Source organism: Rutilus rutilus, assembly GCF_951802725.1.
Source record: "Rutilus rutilus genome assembly, chromosome: 8".
Lineage (NCBI taxonomy): Eukaryota > Metazoa > Chordata > Actinopteri > Cypriniformes > Leuciscidae > Rutilus > Rutilus rutilus.
Genome location: NC_140222.1, coordinates 26465491 through 26475829, shown reverse-complemented (window position 1 = coordinate 26475829; position 10339 = coordinate 26465491). Strand labels below are relative to the sequence as shown.

The 10339-nt window shown below is 39.5% G+C and overlaps 1 protein-coding gene across 1 annotated transcript; it reads left to right on the top strand.

Annotated features, from left to right (window-relative positions):
- Positions 1–1135: 1135 nt before the first annotated feature.
- Positions 1136–6754, top strand: LOC311295472 (interferon-induced protein 44-like). The gene is given in 10 exon segments (XM_084416862.1): positions 1136–1159; positions 1302–1349; positions 2217–2728; positions 2846–2900; positions 5071–5266; positions 5376–5528; positions 5613–5637; positions 5640–5783; positions 5881–5981; positions 6348–6754. Coding segments are annotated over 9 exon segments (1395 nt in total). The 5' UTR covers positions 1136–1159; positions 1302–1326; the 3' UTR covers positions 6534–6754.
- The last annotated feature ends 3585 nt before the right edge of the window (positions 6755–10339 follow it).

The window sequence follows — 10339 nt, the reverse complement described above, 5'->3', positions numbered from 1 at the left end:
TTTGCTTTAAAAAGTCTTTTAAAATTTCAATGACGTCATACACATCGTACGACCAGAGATACTGCTTTACAGCAATCCTTCAGTCACTTTGGTGCTTTCGCGCTCTGCACTTTCTTTTCTCTTGAGGCATCGACAACACAGCTGACACAGGTAAATACACGTGCTAGACGAGTTTTTGTTTTGTTGTTTTAAAAGGCCATGCTGAAAATACACACACACACACACACACACACACAATGCCATCAAGCGGTATCTCTGGTCGTAATCAGTCCTTCACTGACCAATCAGCGTTCATTAGCAGAATGCTAGCGTGTTATGGGCAACAACAACTCAACCTGTAAGAAATCAAAACGACATAAGTACTCGTTCATTCAACTTTCGACCTATAACCCATGTTGAACTTGCAAAACCTACAATCGAATCTGAGATTTCTCAACGGCAATCGGGTGAAAGAGACAAATTTAGCCGTCTAGCTCCATAGACTCCCATTCATTCTGCACTCATGGGCGATTGCCCCCAGTGGAACTCTGGTGGAACTACAACCAAAATTTGGTACAATAGGACTTAATAGGGAGTGGGCAGGCTCTCCGTAGACAGGTTCTGGTTATGGCCAGATTTATCCTTCATTTGCAACATTTGCATCCTTCATGTCAATGAACTCTTATGGTACTTTCCGGATATAATCCCAAACTGACTTGATTATAAGATGCCAAAAATGACCAAGATACAACAACTTTGTTTAGCATATCAAAATGTTTTCAATATATTTTACTGCCCAACAGGTGTCATGTAAATGTATATAAGAACTCTTTAGTTGAAACTGGAAACAATACCCAACTGGAAAGTAATTGTGACAGACATGGAAACCTCTGGTGTTCACTATGTTACTAATGTTTGAGAAATGAGAACTGATTTGCTCAGACACAAAGCCAGGTGAGGAATCGCTGGGCGGTTCCCACGCCACAGGTACTTCTGTTTGTTCAAACTATTAGCGCAGTTTTTCATCTCCCTCAACACACATTGTTTTAGAGAGACCTGAGAATTCATTAATTGTTTGTTGATACATTTCAATGCAAACAGGTTTGACTTGGGTGTAACATGCTAGAACAAGTTGAAGCATTTCCGTGTTTATTTTCACACAGCAAGTGCTCTACGAAAGGTAAGCTACACATATTTAGTATAAAATATTACATACATATATTCTAAATTGGTTTTAATTGTTTTTTTATTGATTAGTGTTTGGGAAAATATGCTGTAAAATGATTTTATTTTGATCTGCCAATTCATATAACTCTTTGTAGGCAACAGTGGTAATTCACAGAAGCAATGAACAGCAAGTTTAAAGGAAAGTAAGTACGAAAAATAAATTTCCATTGTGCATTAGTACATCAAACAAACAAATGAATACACAAGCCACAAACAGGGGAAGAGTGACTAATGAGCTTTTTCAACAAATGGCCAAACTAAATATGAGCTGGTTTTAGCTGTTGTAATATAAACAAAATAGATAAATTTGTATCTAGGTGTGTTTTATACCAATAGAACATTCATTTTACATTCTATTCATTTTACTTGAGATTTTTACAGCTTTTCAACCCTGCAACCAAAATTTGGGGTATGTTTACACGACAACAATGTACTAAGAACGTAAAAGTTTTTCGTTTGCGATTTTTTATTTCGCGCATAAAGGACAACATCCCTGTTCACACCTATGTCACTTTGTAAAGAAACACTTCGCGCCTATAGACTGAACACATTATACACATGCGCGTGACGTCACCTTCACACATTTGTGTTTTTGTAGTTTATACAGAGACGTTAATAATGGTATCGTTTTCAAAAGCTTGCACTTTCACGCCCCCAAAACGCTGCTGTTGTGTAAACGAACGGCCAAAACTCATACGTTTTTCGTTGAAAATGCTCATGGCCCTTGTAAATACAGTTTAGTTTGGGACCGAATGTCTTATTATACCTTATATTTCCAATAAATTAAAGAATTTTTGTAGTGATTTTGTCTTTTTATTTTTATTTGGTAACAGGATTGAATGGTTATAAGCTTTATGAATGCAGTGAATACATCTAATCATGATGTCAAAATAAATGAATTAATAAAATATGACCCAAAAGTGTACCCTGTTAGTGGAATGTGCTGACTAAAAATATGAATTCATTAAGCTCAATTTATATTGTATTATTTGCATGTCTTTGTCTTCAAGGATGCATAAAAGACAAGTCAGAAATGTCACCACGGACTCCCTCACTTCTGGTTTAACCGAGGAGAAAATAAATCAGCTCTGTGGTTTGCTGGGGAATGTTGAACTGACTCTTCTCTACAAAGCTTCTGTTCATGGATATGATGCTTCTGCCTTCCATCAGCGATGTGACCGTCAGGGTCCAACTTTACTTGTAGCCTATAACAGTTTAGGCTACATCTTTGGTGGATACACTAGTGTAGATTATGCTCAAAGCGGACAGCAAATGACTGATCCAGACGTATTCCTATTTAGCTTTCAGGGCAAGATCCCTGTGTGCATCAAAGTTAACACTGGATATAATGCACGTTATGATGATGCTGGAGGACCCAACTTCGGCCAACAGTTGTACTTTTGCTACAGCAACCAACCAGTTTTGTTAAATCAAGGAGTGAGTGCATTTAGTGTTGATCCAGCAACAATGTTTGGGAACGACACTCAATTGACTGAATGTGAAGTGTACAAAGTGGAGCAGAGTAAGTCAATCATCAGAAAAAAATAGTTTTATATGCACATGTAGTCATGTACAATAAGTTTCAGTCCTTTTAAATAATGTTTTTTTTTTATTGTTAACATTTTACTTATTGTGCCAGGCTCTCAAATCAGTGCTGAGGAGAAACCATGGAGGAACTTTTTGTGGACAGCTGAGTATGTTTCCGCTCAGTTTTTGAGATCTTTTGTTCACTGAAGCCCTAAGGGGCGAAGGGCCCTGTTGTTTTCTTTAGGTAGGCCTACATTTTTATTTCACATTTTCGGGCACTTTTGGGACCCTTAAAGGAGAACTCCGGTCAATTTTAACATTGAGCTAATTTTTTTGTACATTTGGAGTGCTGTCAGTACAGAGAACAACGACAAAAATCAGTGTTGCCTACACCGTGTTATCCTCTTTTTAAAATTTGCACCCTGTTGACTCATACCTGTATTTACATCCTGTTTTCGGTCGAAGTCCACAGTAGTCGATTGTCGAGTTCACGCGCGTGATCATAGGTACTAAACCTATGCGCATGAACTCGACAATCGACTACTGTGGACTTCGACCGAAAACAGGATGTAAATACAGGTATGTGCGCTGGCTGAATAAACATCATTTTTATTAATATCTTTCACATCTACTGCAGTCAGATTCACCCGCGTTCACTCGGAAGGAATCACTCACATGACCTGTGCACTTGTAATGACACATCAAGGATGTTAAGAGGCTAAAAGCAGGTTTAAAACTTGCCCCATTGAAGTCAACAGGGTGCAAATTTTAAAACGAGGATAACACGGTGTAGGCAACACCGATTTTTGTCGTTGTTCTCTGTACTGACAGCACTCCAAATGTACAAAAAAATGAGCTCAATGTTAAAATTGACCGGAGTTCTCCTTTAACATGCTCAAAAACTCTTGAAACTTTGCAAACACACACGCTGGAATCGTCGGCTATCGGGGTCGCACAAGTGGACATGGGGGGTTGTGGGGGGCTCTGCAGCAGACCCTTTTATATGGTTGTATTTGAGGGGCTCTGTAGTGCACCCCTTTTCACCTACAGTAACCAAACTTCAAACACTTATAGATCTCATCAGGCCAAACAACTTTCACACTCTAAAGCCCCTTTCACACGCGTTGATCCCGGGAAATTGCCGTAAAATTGCTAGAGTGCCTTCTGTGTGAACGCAAACACATCCCGGGACTGATGCCGGGATGGGGACCTAGTAACATTGCCGGGATCAGTCCCGGAACGCACCCTGTGTGAACAAAAGCCAGGACCAATGCCGTAAGGGGTGTGTCCTAGTGATGACGCACGTGCCATCGCTCCGGCCTTTCTACAACCTGACAGGAGTTATCACATCCTGACGTCACGTGTCTTTACGGATGTGTGTGAACGCACTTACTGTGTGAATGAACCAAAATTAAACGATCCCGGGACAAATCCTGGGACAGATTATCTGTGTATTTTCCGGAATCTTTGTGTGAAAGGGGCTTAAGTCAAAATCCAGCCCAACAGGAAGTTAACTATAATGAACAAACTCGGTCAGGATGAAGCTAAAACACTTAGGATGCTAAATTGCCAGCAGATTTTTGATATCTCAAATGGATTTCATACCTAATTAATAACTTTTATTAGCTTTTGCATTTGGTATTTATATTTAGACAATCAAAGACTTTCTGTCACAGTTTATTTTTTCCATTTTTTGTGGAAATGTATTTTTTGGCTCAACTAACTGGTAAAACGGTCTCCAACTTATAATTTGATCTCTCTCTCTCTCTCTCTGTGTAACAGTCTATTTTATACTTTTGATTGTTTAGAGTTTAACTTATTCATTTCTGGGCTTTTGCCTGCATTAATGGATAAGAAATCTCTTAGCTCTTGTCTTTTTCTATCAATTTGAATAACAAAATAAAGGCATAGATCCAATTCACTTGTAGAGTCTAGGTGTTATATAATTAGTTTAATAATTAGGTTAATACAATTATAAAAATGCTTTAAGATAAATACTTCTGGACTTAATTTTGAGCTGCAAATGATAACTTCATACTCTTCTGGTTCTACTAACTGGGAAACAGTTAATCCATTGATCTTCTGCCTCTGTGTTTGACAACACACTGACAACATAGTTTTATATAGTTAGTTAATAATAAGATTAAATGCGAATATTAAAAATCCTTAATATAAATCCTTATGCAAATTATAAATTCACACTCATTTGAAAGTGACCTATAACATTCTATGACATGATATTAATCAAAATTTTATTGATCTTGTGGAAGTGGCTGTTGTGGTATATTTTTCTATTGTAATTTGATATACAGCTATAAAAATGTGTTTATGTTGTAGACGAAGAGACGAGCTCATGGAATCAATCAGGGATTATAAACCCATGATGACATCTGTGAGTCGGGTCAGAATCCTAATGATCGGTCCTGTCGGTGCTGGAAAATCCAGTTTCTTCAACTCCATCAACTCCGTCTTCATGGGCCGCATGACCAGCAAAGCCATGTCAGGATCTGCAGGCACTAGTCTCACCACACAGGTACAGATTCATCAGGATTCATAGTGTTTCCTACAGAAGTCTCTCTTCAGGTCGAGGAACAGCTCTTGATGACTTCAGGTCTTGATGTGTTTCTCTTCTTGGTTGGTAGTTTCGCACATACCCAGTGAAAGACGGTCGTGAAGGAAAACCATTGCCATTTGTGTTGTGTGACACCATGGGACTCGAGGAGCAATCAGGTGCAGGACTGGATATTGATGACATCAGCAGCATTCTTCAAGGTCACGTACCAGACCGCTATAAAGTAAGTGCACTATTCTACAGAATGAATGAAGGTTGAAGTATGAATGATACAATTTTTGTTTCATGCTAAATCCTCTTGATTCAGTTCAACCCCATGGCACCATTTCCACCGATGAGCAAAAGGCCTTCAGACCTGCATCTCTACAGGAGAAGATCCACTGTGTGGTGTATGTGATCGACGCCACCAAAATCTCCCTCATGTCCAGCAAACTAGAGGAAAAACTCGCTGCCATACGCAGAAAAGTGAACTCGCTGGGTAAGTGAACATATTTATGCCAATCATGTGACTAATCCAAAGTAGGTTGTACATTGAGCTACCTGATAGTTGCATTGACACACCACATCATTTTCAGGCATCGCTCAGATCGTCTTGATGACAAAAGTAGATGAAGCATGTCCTCTAGTGGAAGAAGATCTTCAGAGCCTTTATGTCAGTTCCTACATCAAGACGAAGGTGAGACATGATCACATGGTCACATGAGCTGTTGCAGCCCGTTCTCATCCCAAGGCGTCATATACTGACGCTTTTGACATTTCGTCTACATCGAACGCACATGGTACCCTTTAGCGTCAATATGAGATGCAGATAGATATGGGCCAGAAGGCGCCTCCTAGCGGTCTAACCCTAACCCTACCCCAGACCTAAACCTACCCATAACCGAACAAAGCTCTGTGCGTGTCATATTGACACTAAAGGGTGCCATGTGCGTTCGATGTAGACGAAATGTCAAAAGTGTCAGTATATGACGCCCTAGGATGAGAATGCGTTGGCTGTTCCCACAGGACTCAGAGTGACTGAGATGTTGTTTTGTCTCTGCAGGTGCAGGAGGTGAGCTCTCGGTTAGGTGTGCCGGTGTCTTGTGTGTTACCGGTGAAGAACTACAGTCAGGAGCTGGAGCTGGAGCTCAACTGTGACGTCCTGCTTCTCACGGCGCTACAGCAGATGCTCAACTTTGCAGACGACTATCTGGATGATGTTGGTCACACAGAGAGCCACCCCATATAAAGGGCTGCTGTTATTTAATTTCCTCAACTATTCTGAGGCCAAATTTACGTTTGAGACTAAAAATGTAGAATTTGTCTGCAACAAATATAAAACACAATCACAGATTATCTGAGTTAATGTCAAACACAAAGAGTTCTGTTGTTACAACCTGCTCCCACTGCTTGTAACACTAGCTGGGGATAGATGTAGATGTTGTAATAAGATCCACACAATCTAAATTTATGCAAGAATGTTATTAAAGAACTAAGAATAATCTGTTTTGAATAAAGTGAACAATTTAAAGTAACAAAAACATAGTATTGTATTTATTTAAGGACTTTAAATTTAGCACAAAAACTATTGCCGTGTGTGTTTGTGTGAGTGTTCTGTATTCCTGTCACATAACAGTTCAGTCACTATGTTGTCATCCACCAATATTATGTGAATTTTGGGATATCACATAAAAACGCTGGAAGGTGCTTTCACACAGGCTATATATGGCACGATTGCAGAAAGCAAATGATCCACAGCTGTATTCCACAAACACAAGGTTTAATAATAATTAAAAAAAATTTATTAGGTTTATTATTTGTTAGGTACAATCTTTCATAGACCAACATGCAACACGCCAGATGTTTCGTTACTGAATGAATCAGCGTTTTCTTAACAAATCAAGTGAGTGGTGTTAGTTTAATATTTAGAGTATCATATATTGCTTGAGGGTTTTTCTTGTTGTTTCTCTGATGTTCCTGTTCTCTTCACCCATTAAAGCAAAATTGATATTACTCAGTATTTATTCGAGTAAGTACAATGCAACTACGTCACCTTCCAATAAAGTTCAATCAGATATCTTAAATACAGTGAGGAAAATAAGTATTTGAACACCCTGCTATTTTGCAAGTTCTCCCACTTAGAAATCATGGAGGGGTCTGAAATTGTCATCGTAGGTGCATGTCCACTGTGAGAGACATAATCTAAAAAAAAACCATCCAGAAATCACAATATATGATTTTTTAACTATTTATTTGTATGATACAGCTGCAAATAAGTATTTGAACACCTGAGAAAATCAATGTTAATATTTGGTACAGTAGCCTTTGTTTGCAATTACAGAGGTCAAACGTTTCCTGTAGTTTTTCACCAGGTTTGCACACACTGCAGGAGGGATTTTGGCCCACTCCTCCACACAGATCTTCTCTAGATCAGTCAGGTTTCTGGGCTGTCGCTGAGAAACACGGAGTTTGAGCTCCCTCCAAAGATTCTCTATTGGGTTTAGGTCTGGAGACTGGCTAGGCCACGCCAGAACCTTGATATGCTTCTTACAGAGCCACTCCTTGGTTATCCTGGCTGTGTGCTTCGGGTCATTGTCATGTTGGAAGACCCAGCCTCGACCCATCTTCAATGCTCTAACTGAGGGAAGGAGGTTGTTCCCCAAAATCTCGCAATACATGACCCCGGTCATCCTCTCCTTAATACAGTGCAGTCGCCCTGTCCCATGTGCAGAAAAACACCCCCAAAGCATGATGCTACCACCCCCATGCTTCACAGTAGGGATGGTGTTCTTGGGATGGTACTCATCATTCTTCTTCCTCCAAACACGTTTAGTGGAATTATGACCAAAAAGTTCTGTTTTGGTCTCATCTGACCACATGACTTTCTCCCATGACTCCTCTGGATCATCCAAATGGTCATTGGCAAACTTAAGACGGGCCTTGACATGTGCTGGTTTAAGCAGGGGAACCTTCCGTGCCATGCATGATTTCAAACCATGACGTCTTAGTGTATTACCAACAGTAACCTTGGAAACGGTGGTCCCAGCTCTTTTCAGGTCATTGACCAGCTCCTCCCGTGTAGTTCTGGGCTGATTTCTCACCTCTCTTAGGATCATTGAGACCCCACGAGGTGAGATCTTGCATGGAGCCCCAGTCCGAGAGAGATTGACAGTCATGTTTAGCTTCTTCCATTTTCTAATGATTCCTCCAACAGTGGACCTTTTTTCACCAAGCTGCTTGGCAATTTCCCCGTAGCCCTTTTCAGCCTTTTGGAGGTGTACAATTTTGTCTCTAGTGTCTTTGGACAGCTCTTTGGTCTTGGCCAAGTTAGTAGTTGGATTCTTACTGATTGTATGGGGTGGACAGGTGTCTTTATGCAGCTAACGACCTCAAACAGACTGTGCATCTAATTTAGGATAATAAATGGAGTGGAGGTGGACATTTTAAAGGCAGACTAACAGGTCTTTGAGGGTCAGAATTCTAGCTGATAGACAGGTTTTCAAATACTTATTTGCAGCTGTATCATACAAATAAATAGTTAAAAAATCATATATTGTGATTTCTGGATTTTTTTTTTCCGATTATGTCTCTCACAGTGGACATGCACCTATGATGACAATTTCAGACCCCTCCATGATTTTCAAGTGGGAGAACTTGCAAAATAGCAGGGTGTTCAAATACTTATTTTCCTCACTGTAGATGTTATTTAGAAAAGAAAGTGTAACTATTGCAAGTTTTTTGCAGTAATTTCATCAAAATACTTTTCTGATTAACTAAAATGAATTGTTGAGAAAGGGACTTAAAGGTTAACTAAGTAACTTTTTTACCTTAACTGAACAGCTTCGGAGTCATTGGAATGGTTATAATACTTATTTCGGGTTGAATGGTGGTCGTTTCGCACCCCCCTGGTGCCCGTGAGCGGAAAATTCGCACTTGCAACTTTGAGACGGCGGGCCGCCGCGTCAGGAAGTATCGCGTGATATCAGGTCTCGCGATGTAAACAACTGCTTTACGGCCAAAAGAAATATGCTAAAATGCCGTCATTATTGCGCTCCCTCACGCTGTCCGAACCTGAATGAAGAAGACGTTTTAAAGAATGTCCCATCTGCTTTGATGTCGTTGATCTACTAGCCTCTGGTGTCTGAGAATCACCAACGAGTTTTTACAACAGTGTTGTCAAATATCTATTCCGAAGCTGTGGGGGGAGCTCTAGAGAGAAACCTGTGAGCAAAAAGCGAGAATACAGCGAAGAAATCCCGAAGCTACTGAGTGCTGCTTTAATATCTTTCTGAAAAATGTAATCACTATGCAATGAAAATATATTTTGAATTTGTTCATGATAGGATGGACATATTGTGGTTTGCTCAATTGTCAGCGTGCAGTTAATTTATAAAAAAGTGCTGGAACTTAACCAAAATGCATTTCTAACAGCCTAGGGTCTCCTTAATACGACAAATATGAAGTTAAATGGAAAATCTCAGCTTTTTATCTTGTAAACTGAGAAGTCTGTAAGGCACTTTATGGTGAAGCAGTGCGATGTATGGTGATGGTGATGTTGCGCGTTTAAAAGTGAATATGTCTATGAAAGATTGTACCTAACTTTACTGTGTACAAGACAACATTTGGTTTTAAAATAAAAAATAATGAATAAACATCATATAAAGCCTATGTGACAGCGCGATGAGCTTGAGTATGGAAGGCCAACAGGGCCAAAACGTGTGAGACTTACATGTTAACGCTGGAAGGCGAATACCCATACCATACCCGTGCTGCTTTTACACTGCATATATCAATATGTAAATATCATGATACCAAGTAGTATCGCGATACCACGCATTGGACGCTTTGTCATATGAGGTGTACTACTTTAATATTTACATAAAATTATGTTAAAAAAATAATAAACAATTTTATTACACAAATAATGTCTACCCTAGCACTGTCCTATAAAATAAAGGCAAGAGTCTAAAATATCACTTAAAAAAAATTATAAACAGAAAGGTAAGTGAAGCTGAGATACTACCAGAAAACATAAATATACAGACAAAAGCTGAA